The 21,469-nt window shown below is 39.0% G+C and overlaps 1 protein-coding gene across 1 annotated transcript in view; it reads right to left on the reverse strand.

The window, feature by feature from the left end:
* Positions 1-21,469, reverse strand: part of SND1 (staphylococcal nuclease and tudor domain containing 1) — a 462,700-nt gene that overhangs the window by 276,708 nt on the left and 164,523 nt on the right. Inside the window, exon 11 of the mRNA XM_037836239.1 lies at positions 18,596-18,685. Within this exon, the coding sequence (XP_037692167.1) occupies positions 18,596-18,685 (90 nt within the window). The remainder of the gene's footprint in view (positions 1-18,595; positions 18,686-21,469) is intronic.

A 21,469-nucleotide genomic window follows, 5' to 3' on the forward strand; every position in this document is an offset into this window, starting at 1 on the left:
GATTTTGTTATTTTTTTCCTTCTGCTTGCTTTGAATTTAGTTTGCTATTCTTTTCCTAGTTCCTCTAGGTGTGCAACTATTATTGTAGAGTTGTCTATTTCTTCCTTCAGTTTTACCAGTGTTTGCCTCATGTATTTTTGGGTATTATGATTAGGTGTGTAAATATTTATGATTGTTATTTTTTCTTGGTGGATTGCCCCTTTTATAGTGTTCTTTTGTCTTTTATAACAGCTTTTGTCTTAAAGTCTATTTTGTCCAGTATCAGTATAACAACCCCAGCTCTTTTTTGGTTTTTATTTGCACGGAATATCTTTTTCCATCCTTTCACTTTCAACTTATTTGTGTCTCTTGTAAACAACATATAGTTGGATTGTGCTTTTTACCCATTCCGCCAATGTCTTTTTATTTTTACTTTCTTGCAAAGCCACAAGAATTTAATGCCTTTCCTATAGATTTGAGTCTAGTTGAGTGTGAGTTTCTAAGCAGCACAGATTTAACCAGAGGTGATATCTCTAGTCAGCAGCATCTGAGACGTTTCCACAGGAGCTCCTGGTAGAAGACAGGGAAAAGGCCTCCTTGTTAATACTCTTCAGAAACAGGATAATCAGGGTGGCCCATGGCAAATTCAGAATGTGTATAGCAAGCATCTCAGTTGAGTCCATCTAAGATCTTCAAAGTCAAGAACTAAGAAAGTAGGATGGCAAACAGTAGCAGGGTGGTTAGAACTATTTAAATTAAGGATACTCCAATGCTGAGAAATTATTTTTTAAAGAAAGCTTAATGCATACAGAGACTCGTATCTGTGCAAACTGAAAGGAATCCCCCATCTTTTCCTAGCACCTGGAATGCTACCCCTATGAGAGTGATAACAAAAACAGATAAAGTGATTAGCACAATGAAAATGACTAAAGGTCAGAATTTACATTCTCAGTTATATGGACAGCTAAAGAGAATCCTTAAGCTGAAAAGTTAGTTTAGTCCTTAATGGAAATGGCTCATAAAATGTCAGGTAACACAAAGGAAAATCATAGAGACATTCCTGAACACCAGTTCTGCCTCCAATGAACAAGGAGAGAAAGTAGATTTAATTTACATCAGGGGAGCAGCTTACATGTTTGTTAAAACAAAGACTCAATATCTTCCTAAAAATGAGGCCCTGCTTTTCTATAAAGAATTGTTACAAGTGACAGATCATTTTTTCTGGGATGACAAATGGCAGTAGTGCCGAGGATACATATAATATCAGACCCTTTATTTCAATCAAAAGTTTGGTTAGTATGAACTTAATTTTAAAAAGGAAAGCATTTAAAATCAGTGGAAACCTAAAGGTAATACCATGGAAAAAGGACAGCATAATAACACAACATTGTATTTTATAACCAGATTGCCTACATTTTCAAATAAAGCAGCATTTGTACTTCATTTTGTTTTCAACATACTCCATAATTACTACCAAAGTAAATCCTTAATTGCTTAAGTGTTGAGTATGACATGAGCAACCAAGAATCATCACCCTATAATACAAATCATAAATCACATCAAAAAGAAGTATTTTAAACAAAATATGCTGCCAATGGGGCCATAAATAAACCCACTTCACAGTACCACCTCAAATTTAATAAATACCTGAATTAATCAGCAACTCTTCAATTAAAAATCCAGCTTTTAAAAGCAAATGTGTCAAACTGGTAAATAACATTTTCAAAAAAGCAGGGGCCCAAACTTTTGGTCAAATAGCTATGGTTGAATAGTTAAGTTCAGGAGACTGAGAATCCATAATTACAAGCTGTAAGTTTGAGACTTTCAGAGAGACTGGAGGTAAAAAAAAAAAATGTTCCTAGATGGAGGATACCCTGCCCTTTATTTAGCTCCCTTTGGGTCACACTAAATTAGGTTCTCATCAGATGTCCTGCCAGTTCCCATGGGAACTCTTATCAGGCTGTGAAAAATGTGCCAAGAATCTCAAAAAACAAGATATTAAGAACTCTCTCTCAACTCCCCCTCTTTTCCTTGGCCCACTCCTACTTCCTCTCTGATGTAGGCAGATCCAAGTCAGGGACACTGAGCACCCGGGGAGTGAAAAGACTTTCTTAAGAAGAAGGACAAGCAGTAGACCACAATTTGGTTAGACTGCTGTCAAAGGCAACAGGGGCTATGGTAAATAAAATGCTGGCCACCACCTTCTCCCTCTCAAGAGCTCACTCTGCTCGTTTTAGCCCTTTCTTGATCACTCAACCTTATCAGGACATAACACAGAACTAGCTCATTTTATTTGTCGTATTATATATTGCTCTCTTTTCTTAATTTTCCTATGTCCTGACTCAGTAGTTTGCTATCATCAATTCAGCACTTATTATGCATTGTACTAAGGGCTTAGCACATTACCTCATTTAATGCACATGACAACGCTGAGTTGGATAACGCTCTCCTAGTGATGCAAACCTATGTCTTCTTGGTTCCAAATCCCGTACTCTAAACCACTACAACAAGCCAACAACAGATAATTAAGTCACCTGATATTAAATGATACAAACCCTTCATATGTAGAAGACTATCTATAAAGACACAGAGAAATCATCATATTGAAGGTTACAAAACATTAAGTACCATATAATTACTAGCTAAGCTGAAAATTAGGCAAATTTCCAAATGAATTTTAAAAAGATTGGAATAATACACACTATACTCAAGTATTAAACAAATGCTATCCCTGGATGGCAGAGACTTCCTTTTTCCTTTAAATTTCTCTTTTTTTTTTTCCAAAATACTTTTTAGAATGAACAAGTGTTACTTTTGCAACTGATAAAACCAGCAGGAAATGTTATTTATAACAAAACAGGAAAACAACAGAGTATTATAAACAAGAATATAACAGACAAAATCCCCAATATTAGTAGAACTCATAATTGCATTTTCAAGGAGAAAAATTATGGCCTGAGAGAAAACTAGGCTGAAAGTTTGGAGGCAAATTGTAAACTTTCCCTGAATTGTACAATCAACAAGGATAACCTTTTAGTAATTTTAAGCACATAAAAATGAAGCACGAATGCAAAAAGGTTATTTTTAGTTGTACTTATGTATAAAATTTTGTCTGTATTTTGATTTGCGCAAAAAGGGAGAATACCTACTGTGGTGGTCAGGAGCTATATGAACTCCAGAAAAATATGTTCTTAAACTTAACCCATTGCTGTGGGTGTAAATCCATTGTAAGTAAAACCTTTTGATAAGGTTACTTCATTTAAGGTGTGGGCCCCCATCATTCAGGATGGTCTTAATCCTGTTACTGGAGTCCTTTATAAGCAGAATAAAATTCATACAGGAGAGAGAAAGCCACAGGAAGCAAGAGGCTGAGAGAAAAGCCACAGAGAGAGCAGCCAGAAGCTGAACATCAATGGAACCCAGAACAGAAGGGAGACCAGGTGTTATCACTATGTGCCTTGCCATGTGACAAGTTAAGGGCCAAGGATCACCAGCAGCCAGTCCCAGGATGTCACAGTCTTGGGGGAGAAAGCATTGCTTTGATGATGCCCTGATTTGGACTTTCTTTTAGCCTCAAAACCGTGAGCTAATAAATTCCTGTTGTTTAATCCGACCCATTTCATAGTATTTGCTTCAGCAGCCTGGGAAACTAACCATCCACCCACCCATAAATACATATGCCTATATAGGCCTAAAACATCTCTGGAGGCATTCACAAAGAAAAGGTAATATTGATTGCTTCTAGGGAAGGGTGAAGGACCAGGGCTGAGGGAGGTCTTGAATTGTATACACTTTAATAGCAGTGAATTTTAAACCAAGTGAACATATTACCTGTCAAAATAATTATTAAAATAAAAAATGAACATGACAAAAAAATGTAGAGAAAAACTTACAGCAATGTCATTGGCTTCCTAGTAAATAAAAATGTCTAAAGAGAAAATATATGTTAAATAATTTAAATGCCTGCCTGGTTTATATAATAGTTTGTCAAAAAATATCCTATGTTTCTATGTCAGCTATCCCTGCCAAGCGACTTCAAAATGTCTGCTTCAGCATTTAAACAACCAAAATCATTTAGCGTCTTGATATGGCTTTGAAAATCTTCAGGAGAAAGTAAAAAAAGAATCCCTGCTTTAGCCATATATGTTCTTTCTAAAAATGATATCTACATCTATTTTTAAAATGTAAGGAACATGTTATGTTATATAAAACAAAAAATTTTTAAATTATGTCTTCCTGGCTTTTTAAAACTTAAATTAAAAAAAAAAAAAAAAAAAAGTCCTGTAAGGAAAAGTATCTCTGCCTTGTCATGGAAATCATATTAATGCAAAAAGCAATCTCTGCAAGAGGAAGAAACGAGGACCCAAAGAAATCAATCCTGCACTGCTACCCATCAACCGTGACACACCAAGTTGCAGGACAGAGATGATGACACAGAGTGAAGGAAGAAATGATTCAATCCAGATGTGAAATATGAGGCTAGGGTCCTACAAGGAAAATGTGCTTCACACAGACTCTGAAGCACAGTGTCATTCAAATAGCTATTTTATTAGCTCAGACAATGTCCAAGCACCCCACATGTGACTGGTGCTTGGGGCAGCATTAAGCTGACGTCGTTAGAGCGCCCAGCAAGGAAACACATACCCTGTTCTGGCTCATCAACTAAAATCCCTCAAGGGAAAGGAAATTCAGACTAAAAGGGGTGACGGACACAATTTCTTCCTCAACCATGTTTGTCCTTTCCCCCCAAAAGCAAAAATTACTATTAAAAGCAGGCAGAGAGCTTTAAATGCACGATACTATCTAGCCTTGAAAACTCTACATGTTCACTCAAGAGGAACCAAAGTCCAAGGAGAGACTGGAACCATCAAGTAAACTATGTGGACCTTGTTGAGAGAGAAGCTAATGTTCTGTCAACTTTGGTACTGACCCAAGTTTCATGCTGCTGGGAAGAAGAGCAGAAACAAGAAAAAAATGGCATTTAGCAAATCACTTTCTTCTTCCTAAGGCCAGAAAGGTCCCAGGGATCCAGTGCAATAGCCAAGTCAGAGAGTAAGGCAGATGGGGTACATACATTAGAAAATGAGAGCTACTACAAATTTAGCATTTTGAAGTTGTTTCATAGTGAATGTCTAAGCACCTTTGAGAAGGAGTATGGAAAATGCAAGGCAGAGGGAAGGGAGAGAAAAGGAAGAGTAAACAGAGAGGGAGGGAAGAAGACAATAAGAGACAAAAATGAAGGAAGGAAGAATCTGTGTTTGTAAAGGAGGGGATATAAGAGACTATCAATACCACTTTCACTCTCTGAATGGGGAAAGAGAGATGATAAATCTATTAAGACTTAGTGATCATATTCCCATTTTCCCTTTAGAAAGCTGTGCTTAGCTACCACCAAACCAGAAATACCTAAGAGAAGCAACAGAACCCATCTTTCTCTTTCATCTTCAAAACCTCTTACATGCTGTGGAATGCAAGCTGCATGCTGCTTTCCTTCCATACTGCTAGCAGCATGCAAACTCTGGCAATGGAGAGAAACTGGTTAAAAAAAACATGAAAAAGCACCTGGCAGATATCAAGGAGCCATCATTCTAATGAATCTGGGTTCCTAAAGTTATTATTTCAAAATTAAGTGAATTGATGAGTGATGGAGAGAAACAAACACTGGCACTTGAACCAGAAAAAAAAAAACATTTGAAGACTTAGGTCCTTGTCCCAATAGTTAACTGGACTCTAAACTTAACTCTCACCATAACCATGTAAACATTTTAGATGATAAGATATTAAAAGATATTCTTTAGTTCTAATCATTTCCTATTAGTGAGATTAGAATAAGCAAATTCATAGTCAGAAACTAGAAAACAGGTTACCAGGGGCCAGAGTGAGGAAGGAGAATGGTTAATGCTTAATTGGAGTGACGGAAAAGTTTTGGTAATGGATGGTAGTGATAGTAGCACCATAATGTGAATGTAATTAATACCACTGAATTATAGATTTGAATGTGATTAAAGGGGGAAATTTTAGGTTATATATGTCACTAGAATAAAAATTAAAACAACAACAACCCATAGAACTGTAGAACACAAAAGAGTGAACTCGAATGGAAACTATGGGCCATGGTTAATACTAAAATTGTAATATTCTTTCATCAATTGTAATAAAGGTACCACACTAATGCAAAGTGGTAAGAGTAGGGTGGAGGTATTCGGGAACTGTGATTTTTCTGTAAACCTACAGTTTCTCTTTAGCTCATAACTTTCTTGGGAAAAGAATGAATTCAGTCTCCTACCTTTCTCAGGAGGAGTACGGTAGGCAAAAGATAGAGCCACACCTCAAAAGGAGTAGAGATTTGTTTTTCTTCAACAAACAGGCCTCCCCATAGTAAGTACAAAGAACCACCCAGTGGTCACAGGTCTCAGTTGTGCACATGTGCACACACCCCTCAAACCTCCTTTTGGTATTCACTCATTGATATTTAAATAAAACAGCTTTGTTTTCAAAAAGACTAAGCCTTCAGAATTGTAAAAGGACTAACTGATCAATTAGTGCAAAACATAAGAGAAAATCTTCACTGTTACAGGGTTTACAAACATTCTAGGAGAATGCCAGTTCCCTTCCCCTTTTACAGACGAGAAAACTAATGTCCAAAATACAGGTGACTCATCCAAGGTCTTGGAGTTGGAGGAACAACAAAGACGAGATGCACTTCAGGTCCAGGTTCCAGGCTCCTAGATTTTCCACCTCCAGGCCATCCTATGAGGTGGAGCAATAGAAATTAGGCAATAGAAATCTGCCTGCCTCTTTCTGGTGACCCTCCCCAGAGTCACTAATAGGACACATTTAACAGTAAGTATTGCTACATCAGAGTCAGATTAGAGATACGAGGGTTACTAATCGAGCCTTTCAGGATTCTTTGGTAGGGTCATCTCTTCAGAAGATGGAAAAAAGAACTTTTTGGATTTTACAAATTAAGAAAGTAAGCCGTAGTGAAAGAAATGAATTGATCCAAAGTGTAAGAATTTGAACACACACAAATTTCAGCTACATATCTTCTTTTCTCTTCATTTTAATATGGGCTTACAAACTGTGGACAAGATTGTAGGTCTGCACTTGAGGTACTACTTTCTATTTCTATCCTTTCCATCCTGCCTAAAATTCATTCCTAATGCAGCTATCTGTTTTGATTCTCTCCTTATCCTATCACACCTAAGGAATCACAGATGGTGAAACACTACACCCATTTTGCAAATAAAATAAACAGAGGCTTTACGAACATACATATCATACTGTTAAGATTACATCTCTCAGCTGTTGAGATTCAACTCACCAAGTAAACTAAAGAAGCCTCTCAGGCTCTCCAATCGCACCAAAATGTGCTCACATAACTTCTAGTCCATGTTCAGGCCACTTCTGAGATTTTCTTCCTTCCTCTCATTCTTCTGTTCCCTCATTTACCCTTCTCTTTCTTTTTCTTTTAGTATTTTTTAAATAAAGGAGGGTCAGAGGCTTAGAGGGGGCAGAAATCTGGCCTAGTTGGGACAAAGCGAGGTGTCTCCCTGCAGCTCCTGCCTCAGCACTCCCCATGCGTCAACTTCTGGCCTGAGAGGCTCTGGGGCATCGGGACAAGCAGCAACCTGCCAGGCAAAAAGACACACGTGGCGGAAAGGCAGACTGGCTCAAGTCACTGACTTATTTACTTCCAATTCATCTGGACTATCATTGGGGAAAAGGAACACTATGAATCCCACATCAGGGTGAATGGAAATTGCAGGAAGCAGTCAGGGTCCATCAAGTTTCTGTCACTTAAAAAGCTTTAAAATAATAATAGAAAATTCAAGCCAAAAAATATTAACTTATTGCCTACTACCTGAGTAAATCCCTCTGTCAAATCATTCTTAAAGAGAACAAATTACAAATGCTGAACAGTCTGAGTTATGAAGAAAAGACTCAAACTCTCACTAAGGAGTGACCACACAGGCTGCCTCATGAGGGCTGCAAATGACAGTCTAACAATGGGGTGCTGACATAGGGCATCAAGTATGTTGTCACCAATCAGATGGAGTGATAGAGTTAATAATTAAAATTCATATACAGACAACAAAATAAAAACGTATTCCACTTATTTTTATGGTCTTTCATTCAGACAAAAGTATCCCTTGAAGTGGGGCTCAAAGTTTCCTTTAGTATGAGAAAAATGAAGGCAGCAGGTCATGAGAAAACCATCTCCCCAGCTTAGAGCTATATGAACTTTCTGTATCCCTTATACACATCCAAATGCCTGGTCTTTCTCAAGACCTTCAAGGCACACAGTAAATTTCACCACTCTGTAGAGATTTACTAATGACCCCAGCCTTATTACCAACATCTGGCAGTCACAGGAACTTTGAGCAAATGAAAAGATAAGACAGGGTCTTTGCCCTGTTGGGCAGGTGGGATTGGGAATAGGGAAGGGAGGTATGTTATCTGTGGGAACCGCAACTACAGTAATGGGCAAACAGGTCTTATGAGACAACAGAAAAAGCAAAGGACCAGACTCTAGGTAGGGAGCCAGGAAATGCATCACCAACAAGCCACTGAAAAGACCATACAGATTAAAAAGATTCTTGACAGAAAAACAAGTATGAAGGCAAGGAGCTGTGAAAGGGCTTGGCATGTCCATAGAATGGTGAATTCTTTGTGAAATACAGTGTGGTGAGTAGGCTAGGGAGTGAAGCAGGAAAGGGAAGCAGGAATCCTTAAAATATAGGAAATTACGGTAGCTTATATATAACTGCCTTGTCTTTGCTTTTATTGCCCATTCAAGGAGTTAAGATTCTTTTCTGCAGGTACCTGGATGTCACCAGAGTTTGTGATATGATCAAGACTGTGCACATAGGAAGCAATTCTGACAGCAATGTCAAAAATGGCCCAAGTCTAGGAGGAGCAGGGAAGGTAATTAAGAGGCACTTGAAATAAATAAAATGAGAGACTACAAGTATACGGACTAAAAGAGAGGCCTGGAAATACTGAGAAAAGGAGGATTTGGGAGAGAAGACTGAGGCAGAATCAGGAGAACTTGGTTACTAAGAAGACCATAGTAGTGGGGGGAGGTTGTTCATTCTAAAATTTCTTGATGACATTATTTAAGTAAGACCACCAACAAAGGAAGCCAAGGCAGTCTGTATATGGGGGAAAAAAAGCTCATGGACACCATGAACTGCCTTTTGGACATAAGGAATCCATACTTGAAGTCATCAGCAGCTGGAAAACAGAGATCTGCAGGCAGAGAAAGAGGTTGGAGGGGAAATATTCATACCGAAGAGTCAGCAAAGAGTGCAGTGGCTGAAGCCCTCCGAGGGCACAAGGTCCCCAGCAGGTGAGACCTCGCCTCTCTCTGAAAGATCTAAACAATTCACACTGCATTAATCAAATACCACCAAGAGACAACTTTTCTGTTGTCTTATCAGTTATTCAAATCCATTCTTATTCAACTTCATGCATGTTTACGTTATCTTTCCCCAATTAGACTGTAAACAACTTGTGACAGAGATATTTTATTCATTTTTATTTTGCCTCCAAAGAGGACTTTCCTATAACAAAATGTCAAATAACCACATGTACCTTTTCTGAAATATAAGTTCTATAGGAGTTAAGTGTTTGCAAGGCTCTATCCGCTATGCCTAAAACAAGGTTTGGTGCAGAGTAGTTGCACAGTATGTATTTGCTGAGTCAATAATAAAAATGAATTGATTTCACTAGGCTAGCATTTATGGACTTGTCAACAAATTACGATTACTCATGGTCAAAGCTTCAAGTACTGAGTCCTAAAAGGGAATAAACGACCAGCTACTTGATCTTTACTTTCAGAGGAGGGCTACCTGTTCATGAGCCCAGCCCAGTCCAACCCACTTGTTAAAGCTAGAATAGGTGAGAAAGCAAAGTTGAAGAAAAAATGCCTAGTCCAAGACTAGATTGAGGACAAAATCCAGGATTCCTATAGTTACAGAAGAAAATTCCTGCATATCTCCACATAACACTCACTCAAAGCAGGCAGAATATTAGGGAAAGAGAATGCTCCAGAAGATGGAATTGTGCTAATTATTCCTAACGTTCTATTCATCAACCTTCAAAGGGATGAGCTTGGCTCTTCAAAAGCCATTGCCAGGAGTGATTTCTCCCAAGGTGTGCCAGATTTCAAAATGCTGCTAATTATTGAAGTGACTGGGGCTCTGTGACTAGGACAGCCACCAGATAGTGGCATTCTCAAGTGGACATCAGCACTCATCCTTCAAGGAAGGGGAGCAGGAAAAAAGAGGAAAACGTTCAAGTCTGAGTGTGAAATGAACTATGTGCTCTGGAGTGTCAATACTCCACACTGAGTGTCAGCTGGTGGAGAAGAGAAGGCATTACCATCCAGGAGGAGTCATGACAAAAAGGATAAACAGAGAACAACACAAGGAAGACAGGGAACTAGAGGCGAAAGAACACTGACATCCTCAAACACTACCTGGAGCTCTCTACCAATGTGCAAACCCAGAAACAGGAAATCCAGCTATCAGCCAAGTAGTGAGAGCAGCCAGATATACAAAGAATCTAAATTGCTTTCTGACTTTCATCTCCATACATGAAAACACTAGGAAGGATTGTCCAAGCTGGCAATTCTCCTGGGAAAGAATCGCAGCATTTTAGGAATACCTGAAAATTTGCCAGAGAAAAGATAACTACACAAGTGAAAACAAAGAAGGCAGTTCCAGGTAGCAATAAAAGAATTTGTTTCAGACAAGAGCAAAATGCTTCACTCAAATTTAAATACATTTGAAACAAGGAGCTCATATTTTTAAAAATTTACAACTGAAGCTGTAGCCCTGAAATATCAATTGTCATCCAGATGTAAAGAGTTGACAGAACTTAACCTTAGAATCAACAGACCCTTCACATGCTACCTTCTCCCACGTGCACAAATTATTCATACACTCGGGAAAGAAATACTGAAGCAACTTGAGCTATTAGCCTAATTTCACTGAGCATTATAAAAACAGAGCCACACAGAAAGAAACCCTGGAAACTCTGTACTCTCAAATTGAACTTACTACTTCTGAATGATACACGTTACTTTGCAAATATGTAAGAACTACTGGTCCTAAATTTTTTAATAGGGAAAGTGATATATATATATATATATTACTCCTATGTACACCCTTAAAAGATGACGCTGTCGGAGAGAAAAGTATTGAGAAAAAGCAGTAAGAGTCAGGGTTCCTCCCCAATGGAGCTCAGCTGGGCCTAGTCTCCCTTTCTGCTCTCCTTACACAACGTATTACACAGTATCTTAAGATATTCTGCACACAAGCATCAAGCCCAAGCTCAAAAAGAATCTATCCTCTGTAAACCAGGAGGTATAGGAAGTTGGAAGATTTGCAATTCAGCATATTTTATAGGGTTTTGGCACAAAAGGGTTATTTTTAAAATGGGGGGAAAAAAAAGCCTGTCCTCTCCCTACCCCCAAACACAGCTGAGCTGATTCAGCACAAATCTCCCCCTAAAATAAAATCCCAGTTTGCAGAGAATAAGCATGGAAAGTTCCAGCCCCAAGGACAAGATTTCTGAAATCTAGCTGTAAAGATCCAAGTTGGTGGCTTAAGATAAACTGACCACAAATCATGTTATAAATGTAAGAACTTTCACCAGACAACTACAAGCAACTTAGGAATACAGGGAAGAAAGTCTTTAATAATAAGCAAATTAATAGAAGAGTATTAACCCAGAGATTTGAGAATCTCAAGGATTCTAGTAGCTAACAAATCATTTCCCACAGGTGAGCATACAGAAGAAATTTCCAGGAATACAGTTGAAATTTCCAGTTTCCTCAGTTAACTTAGAGATGCTTTCTGAAGAGGATATTACAATACACACTATACAAATACCACACTTCACCAAAGAGCTGTGTGCTCAGCTCAATACTGTGCTGGCCCCAAAGCACAGAGGTACTTTTCACAACCTACAGACAAAAAAACAAGAAATTGTCAAAAAGAGCATTTAGGTGGCAACAGGAAGACAGTACCTTGTTGAGAACAAGGCTTCCAGAAACAGGCCACTCCACTGTCATTTCTGCTAATCACCCCCACAGGACAAGGGAGCTAATGGCTTAAGGGGTAAAAGACTGGGATCATTCTCGAAACCCAAAGAGTAAAGGACATCTAAAATGACCCTCAGTCTCCAATTCATACTGACACGTTCCCTGTTACTTTTAAGTGGTAGAACTCTTACTAGAAAAAGGACTGGTCAGAACTGACGAGTCATCCAAAACATCCCTCAGTTTGGTGAATATCTTCAGTCATCTATTCAAAAAATTTACAACCACAATTGATGGTAACAGCTGGCACTAAGAAGGCAAGGACAAGCAACCTCATATAAACCCGTCAATTTAAATCACAATGCATTCACAACCTCTAGGGCCTGTTTTGATCATTCATGTAAAGGACTTTTCCATAGTGTGAGTGAATCAAATTAATATGAAGTGAAAAATGTAGAGATGACCAAGGAAATATTTATATAAAAATCAAACTAAAATATATCAAGGTAATCTGCCAGCTTTGTACTTACCACAGCTGATTAAGTAACACACTGCAAAAGACAGAACATCTAAGTGTTTAAAGGAAAAGGACAACCTCATCAAATGGCCAGGGAAAAGAATGGAAAAGTAACCCTCAAAAAAGCTCCATGCTCTTAAAGAGCTCTCTCTGGTTGAATGAAAAAGTGCTCCTTGGAAAGGAACGTTACTCCTGGCTCCTTCAGGTATCTGCCCTTGCACAGGGAAACAAGCACCTAGAATGCACCCCAACCGCTCTCTGGCTCTGGGCCAACAAGATAAAAAGGCAACACCTATCCCTTCCCTTTCCCCAGCATCTCCCAGAACAATCTCACCTATACCACGAGATTGGAGAGAAAAGAAAATCAAGTCTCAACGTTGGCTTTGCTATGATACCTATGCCCTCAAGTTGGTCTGTGTAACCAAGACCATGGTATGTAATCTGACACTGGTTTCTCCCAAGAGCAATTTGATGAAACATCACTCCACAGGGACATCTCAAAGACTAATGAGATAATGTCTAGAGGGCTGAAAGCATCACAAGCCTGACACATGGTGCTATTACCACCTCCTGGTATTTGCAAACTAGGATGAGGGAGCTGATGAGAATCAACTTCTGGGATCACATAGGTATATGTTATATATGAGAATCAACATTATTCCCAAAAGTACCATGACCCTGATTATCTCCATATGATTCAGTATACACAACAGAGAAGCATGGACCCTTGGGTAAACTCTTAATTTCTATGAGGTTCAGTTTCTTTACTTGTATAATAAGAATAACCACCTTGCAGGGTGGATACGAAAATTGGAGTGAAAACCAAGCTCAAAGAGTTCAATGCCTACCACATAGAGAGAACTCTATGAGAGCTCTAGCCCTTTAAGAGAGAATAGGCATTATATAAAGTGCCTAAAATAAAAGTTGTCTGTCTAGTTCACAGAACAAATTTAAATGGCATGAAAATCATACAAAGGAAGCCACCAAATTACAAATGAGCCATATCTCCCACAGTCCGCTTAGACATTCAGAATATTTTAACCCATAAAACCAAGATTATAAATAGTAATTAGGCTGCAAACCTGGCTCATAAAAGCACATTAACCCACAATAGAGACAATATTGTTACATATGATATCAACCATTTCCAGGTTGACTCAAGCATCCTCAAAAGAGAAGGCCCTCTCATTCTGCTTCTTGCAGATATGGCTAACCCTAGCTAAATTTGGTGGATCCTGCTTTCACCTCCTTGTTTTCAAATGAGTGCACAAATTTCTCCACATCTTTTAGCCCAGCGCCATTTTACTTCCCTAAAGTTGATTTATTCAGTAAATCACCTACTGTGCACTGTAAACTATACTGGGCCCTGGGGTGATGAGCAAAATAGATGTGAACCCTAATTGATCAAACAGAATAAATCTTGAAAGAGAAACAGATATTAAACATACAGTTTCTCAAATAAATTTTTACAAATTGTGATCAGAGATGACTTTCTCAAGGAAGTTACATTTAACTAGGATCTGAAAGACAAGCAGAAGGTAAGGAGGGAAAGGGAAGTGAGGATGAACAGAAGGCATTCCAAGCAGAAGAAACTGCAAGCGCAAAAGTCCAGAGGTGAGAGGGAGGACAATGCATTCCAGACAATTAATGGAGGCCAGAAAGGAGGCCTGCAGGATGAGGGATGGGTGGAGGGTTATTCTGAGAAGCAAGCTAGAACCAGATTGTACTGGGCCTTGGTAGTCACGGGGAAGCCAATAGAGTCTTAGGCAAAGGAGGAGCATGGTGTGATTTGCGTTTGTGATGCTCCCTTTGGCTGCACCATGGAGAAAGGACTAGAGTGGGAAAGAGTGAATTGGGAAAGCCAGTAAGAAGGCCACAGAAGGAGGTCAGACAAAAGGACATAAAATAAGGTAGCAGCAGTGCCAGGGACAGAAGAAGAAACATTCAAGAGATAATATATATAGCAGAACTTGATAAAAGATTGGAATAAGGGGTTGCTTAAAGAAGAGGGAGTTGTCAAAGATGTCTCAGAAGGCACGGATAGTGTGTGACTCCCAGAACACTGGAGGAGATGAGGTGTTTGGACAAATTATGAGTTCAGTCTTAGATATTCTGGATTGCTCCACACCCCAAAAGTACATACCTCAGGAGAAAGAGGTTTCGAAAAGAGAATAACCTAAAGCAATCTGGATTTGAAATAACTCCCTAAATGATTTATAGCCACATAACTTACCAAATGTCTGCATTTACTATGAAAAATATTCCATTTTAAGTGCCTAAAGAAGAACAAGCCTGGTTCACAGAACAAATTTGAAAGAGATGAAAACCAGGCAAAAGCAGCTGCTAGATTGCAAAAAAGCGACATCCCCCCCAAGTTTGCTTATTTAGCAGAAATGGTGGGAAAAAACCATTTAGGGAACAGGCATATATTTTGGGCAGAGGTCCCTGCGCAGACAGGACAGTCTGACCTGAGACTCTAACCGCAGCGTAAGAAGCTTTGGTGTACTCTGGCTTTTTGCAATTTCATCTTTTCTACCACTTTTGACCCTTCAGTTGTCATCCAAACAAATTCTAACTTTGAACACAATGGTTCCCATGGTGATAGAAATTCTGCAATTAGAGTTACAGGAGTGATTCATATGCCATTTGTAAATGCTATATTACATGGATAAAAGTATTTTAAGACCCTACTTTAGATATTATATGAGATGACTGTGGAAAATCCCAATGAAAATCCCAGTTTTTATTACCTTATTCCACCAAGAGTAAATGCCTTATTCCACTGAGAGCAAAATAACTTAAGTGCACAAACTCCTGCTTACCATGGGATGACCTTCTTTAAGCATTAAAAAAATACATATGCTTAGAAATTACTCCTGTTATCAGAAGAGAATAATAGCCCTAGTTCTTTTGGACAGCAACAATTTCACTGTCCCATTCACAAACCTAGGATATCATTCTGGAAAACTGAAAGATGTGTTGAAGTTACCATGGATTCTATTTCTTTACTACTCTAGGGCCATGAAGAACCCCAGAAGCAATTAGCAACAAAGTTCTTTACCAAGAATAGTGCCTCAAGATTTCAGTGAGAGAATAGATGAAGATGGTAAACTAGATGGGGTGTTCTACCAGGTAGTATGGCTCTTCATGTATTTTCTCAAACATTTTTAGGACACATATAATATACATTTATAGGCATACACATGCACATACACCCTGTAGCATAAGCAGATACTTACTTTGTGGAAGTTGTAACCCAGATGCCACATGTAACCAACCATCACCCAAATCTAGGCAACAGGTTGAAAGAGGAGTCAAATTAACAATGAAGGTCATGGAAAACTACCCCAGTTATGATGCCGCTCAGAATACTGCACATGGATTCACTTTTCTTGACACCAGGGCCAGTAATGAATCATATCGGAAAAAGTAGGGCTATACAAAAACAGTACTGTTGCACAAAACACAAACCACATACCTTAATGGCATCTGGAAAAACATAATGACTACAATCATCCTGGATGCTCCTAATGACCCCACAAGAGAGGGAAGATAAAAAAACAAAAACAAAAACAAAAAACCATTCTTAGCTCACAAATGATAAAACCAAGGGTGAGACACAGGTATGGCTACGGTAGCTAAGGCATTAGGCAGAAATTAAATCTTGGGAGTGAATCAGAGTCAATTTGTACAACTGGCTTGGAGGATGCCAAATCCAACAAAACACCTTTGTGATTAACCTTTAGTCTTCTTTCTCTACCTTCTAAAAATCCCTCAAAACTGTCAGTTCTCTGGGTTGGTCAGAGAGTAGTCTGGGCAAAGAAAATGATTTACCTCCATTACCTTCCTTAAGCTGCGACAGGATGCCCTCATCAGCTTCCATGCACCAGGCACACAGGCCCACACCCTCCCCCTCAGTGCCTCTTAATCACCATGTGCCAGGCTGCACAGCTGCAAAGGTCTGAAGGGAATTGGCAGAAATGTGCAATGATGTGCTAGCCACCCCCCTGAGGCAGCAACTGCCCTGCCTGCTCCCAGAAGTGAGGGCACATGGGTGTTCCCTGTCACAACTGATGGGCCCAGAAGACAGGCAAGTGGTTTCAGGTGGTGAGTCAGGAAAAGCAGTTTGCTTCAGGAACGTTCCAGCCCAGCAGAGCTGAGCTGCATCCTACTCCCTACTCAGGGATACAGTATTCCTCGTTTTTTACAGTGTCACCATGGGAGACAAAACTTGGGCTCAGCACAAATAGAATCCAATCTGATACAGAGGAAGTCAGTAAACAAGGCTTCATCCACTACAAAGGAAACTAATTGCTTAAGAATTGCCACCATATCTAACACTTGAGATCAGTTCTTTTATCCTAAGATAGATGACTTTGCAAAGGCCTGGCACATGGTCCATGGGCTAACCTTCCAGGACCATTCAACAGCTGCAGCAATAAGCTGTGATCTATGTTCCCAGGGATGAAATCCAACCTGGGCAGGGCAACATTCAAAGAAACCAGGTGGATGCCATAATACATACCACAGAACTGGCTGCTCGTGAATCAAATATGCAATGCCCCTTCTTTCAATGTGATTTCGGATGTATTTCAATAGAAATTTACACCTGTTTCTCTATATGATATTGTTTATAAGCCAGCAAATGAAATCAACTTGGTGAAATAAAGATGTTGGACATTAGATCAGATAACAGGAGCTAAAAATTGAAAGAGGCTTAAAGCCATCATTCACACTACACTTCATGAATGAATACAGCATTCTGTCAAGTTTTATACAATGACAAACGAGCCTATTCTCTGAAGGAACCTGAGGAGATATAATACTCACTTTAGGAAATCCAGTTTGGTTTCTCTAACTCAAATTAACAATTTGATCTTATGCCCAACCTCAAAATCCCTTGTCGTAATTTATCATCCTAGTGATTATGGTACATAATAAAATTGGTTATATTTATGATATATTTTGGCATCAGTTCAAACGTCAGAGCCCCATCAAACCTGTCACATCACCAACAGTTTAAAAATCTGCACTTAGGTTTAAAACACTAACATGGCTTTAATGTGTTAGGGCTTGATATATAGCAGCATGGCCTTCCTTCCAAAGATACAATAAAGTCAACCCAAAACATGATTTTCCCCCTAAAATCCCCACTGAAGCAAAGTAAGGAAAAGATGAATCACAGTCACTCCTCAAACTGATTTCTCTCAGTTACTATCTAAGGAAATATCCCATTCATTTCCTTTGTTCATCCAGGACACAAAGAACCACCCAGGACATTGAGCAGGGCAGAGAATAAGATGCTGCCTAAAGGCTTATGACCATCCTTCCAGAATGGCAAATTCTGCAGGTGGTCTCAGAATAACAGACTATTATACTTTAACTAAGAACCCATAGAAATGCACTCTGGGGCCTGTGAGCTGTCACACTAGACTAGAAAGTCAGTGTACTACACAAAAATCTCCAAGGAACTACCAGGAGGTTGTGTACCCTCTCCCCATAAGAAAAGTCCCAAAGCACCTGCAAGTAGAGACTGTAGTGAATTTTACAAACCAGAGAGGAAGAGGTGGCCTGCATTTTAGCGAGCATGCTCCCATTCCAAGAGAGCCCCTCTATCCCTCCCTCTATAGCCAACCTATCCCTCAGAAGCAGGAGACTCAGAGAAAAATCAGCAAACCTTCCCTCGCTAGCACCAGACTTTTAATGAAGGTGGCTGAAGAGAATAAGAGAGCCAAGTGACTGGCGCTCAGGGCAATGTGCAATTACTGAAACTGGAATTGAGCCTGAACCTTGGAAAGAACATGCCATAAGAGCTTTGGCAATCACACTGTGGTCAGGGCCCCAATTTTAAACCTCTCCCAAGGGACACCATTTCCTGATATATAGGCACGCCTCTCTTCATATCAAAGTAACCCAGCCAGAATCTGAGGAGGGGTGTCATCTGCTGGACCCTGGAATTCTATCTCAAGTAAAGGACCCTGCTTAAAATAATCCCCTTCAAAGGAAGTGATAAACCAACCACTTGCAAATATGCTTCTGTCATCACTTACCTTTTTCCCAATAAGTTTCTTTCGAAGAAACTCCCGGGCTTCAAACATGTAGGGAATGTCATACAGGGGACGTAGCTTCTTGTTCTTATCCTAAAAGCAAAACAAAATTCCACATCAGGGATGGAAAAAAAAAATACTGCCAATAGTACAAGTTACTAGAATGTATCCGAAATCTACTGTCTATCTCCCAATAACACAAATACAAAAAAAGTGCTAGACACACAGTAAATGATTAATAAATATTTGGTTGAAACACAGGGAAGATTAATTTTTTTTAGACAACAGGCTCAATATTAAAGAAAGCAATGTTTGTAATTATCCAATTTGGAAACAACCTAAACGTTCATCAACAGGGGACTGGCTATATCAACTGTGGTACAGAAGTAGCTCAGCAAATATTAGGGACCTTCAAATATTTATAGGTACTCTATAAATCTAATCATATTATTTCATATGCATTTACTGAGCATGTACCAATCATCTGCCCCATAAAAAACACTCTGTAATCTTGCAACTTAATATAGTAATAAAAGAAACCCTATAGACACGAAATAGTTAGCAACACAAAACAGTTCTGATTAAATGCTAATACAATATAATATAGACTGGGGCTCTACGAGTTCAAGGAAGTAGAAAGAAAGAGGGAATCAGAGAATATTTTATTGACAGAGTGGGACTTAACATGAGTTTGCAGGATAGGAAAGAACTAGGAAGAAAATTAGACTAGAGAAAAACAGAACAAGCAAAAGAAGCGTGGCAGGAATAAATATGTCAACACATGCACACACACTTTCTTAATTATCTCATGGGCCCCTGGCTCCTCCTAAAAGGTTACTGCTCTAAGCAATGTAACTTTGAGATGATGAGACAAGATCTAGAAAAAGGTGACAGGGATGGGAATGGACAGAAACTTTAGAGATATGAGAACCATTTTAAGAAATGAATTAAGAGGAACTGACAACAGAGTGGACAGAGGGGATAAAGAGGAGGAATCCAAGATTCTGAGTCATGATGACAGGTATAAGAAGTCAAAAGACATCTGCCTTTTGGAGGGGAATATGGAAGGGTGGAAGGTGTCTACAGGAAATAAGGAGATCTTGACTAGACCAGCTGGTGTGAACACTTGAATGTCTCTCTCCCACTTATCTGTGAATTCCATGAGAAGAGACCCTGTACTTTGTTGTTTTTCTATGACCCCAGACACAGAGTCGAACAGAGTACACTTCTCTCATAGTACACACACAATAAATGATAGTTGGTTGAAGTTAACAATAAAAGAAACATGTGAATGGTATATAAAAATCAAACAAATTAGGATTACAAGACTGGGTGTACAGATTTGGGAAACTCCAGGACCCAGATAATGCCTGGAAAAAAAAATACAAAAAGAAAGAAAGAAAGTAAGGACTATTTCCTAACCTAGATGCATGCCATTCCTTCCCCATCCTCTATGGTTAACCCACCTAACCTCATGTTTGCTATTCATTACACATCTGACGAACATAATATCTCTGAAAAATCATTCAATATTTATTCCAAAAAGATATTATTTTTCCTTAGTTGACTACTCTCAAATAAAGAATCTTCTTCATTTTAATACCTCATTTTTAACTTATCTTAATGACAATATTGAAATCAAGGGATGAAATAGATGTTTCCTCCCAGACTCTAAGTCCTGGTATCCAGAAAACATCACTTAAGCATTTCAAACATCACCAAGAAAATCTCTTATGAGAATGTAGATAATTCTTTCAGTTATAAGAAAATTTTAGCTTCATATTCATTATCCAACTGCTACTTCATCTGGTAAAAATGAAACAAAACAAGAAGGCAAAAGCCTCATTCTAATGCTCTTCTTCTAGGAAGTCAAGGCTTCTTAGAAAAGAAGGTGAGTCTCTATTCCTCCTCCCAAATGATGCATAGGAATCAACATACTCTCAAGGGGAAAAACTGGCACAGCTAAACTCTCTTGAAGGTCCTAGGAGAAGTCAGGTCATGATCACTGGCCTAAATAATGTCAGTTTTTTAATAAGTGAGATATGGCCCTAAACATGAGAATCTCTAAAGAAATAAAATAGCATGAGGTTTTCTTATTATAGGAAATAACAAGGAAAATGGGACACACGAGAGTTGTCAGGGCCAGGAGGAGTGCTGGGTAATATAAGGGACAGATGTACAGGGTTATGGATCTTTTATAAACATTCTGGAAGCCAAGTGAAAATAGTGGGTCCCAAGTTAGAGACTTATTAAGGAATTAAGTGCAACCTAGAAGCCCTAAAATAGATACAGTAAGAATGCTTGCCAGACAGAAGCTGCTAGGTACCAGCAATGAACAGGATTTTTAATAAAGATCAAGTCAGTGGTTATCAGAATCAGCCCTCAGGAATCAAGAAGCACCAATGTATTCATATTCACAAAGCAACAGAGGACTATCTATTTACAGAGAGTAGCTGTGTGATTACACGGCCTAAGTGAACATTTTTTAAAATGAATTGAACAAAAATATTGACATCTTCCTTACATAGTCTTGTATTTTTCCACAGAAGCTGTATTTCCGAGTCTTACCCTCTGTGATGGTTTGGAAGCTTTATGGACCCCATAAGATCATGTTCTTAAAGCTAATCCATTCCTGTTGGTTTACACCTATTGTAGGTGGGACCTTTTGATTAGGTTATTTCAGTTGAGCCACACCCAGGTAGGTCTTAATCCTTTTCCTGGAGTCCTTTATAAGAGGATGAAATGCAGAGAAACAGAGAGAAGGACAGATGCTGAAAGCAACGAAGCCCAGAACAGAAGGGAAAGACCAGCAAGCGCGGCCATGAGCCTTGCCATCTGACAGAGGAATTCGGGTATCATCTTGATGATACATGATTT

Source organism: Choloepus didactylus, chromosome 5, assembly GCF_015220235.1.
Source record: "Choloepus didactylus isolate mChoDid1 chromosome 5, mChoDid1.pri, whole genome shotgun sequence".
NCBI lineage: Eukaryota > Metazoa > Chordata > Mammalia > Pilosa > Megalonychidae > Choloepus > Choloepus didactylus.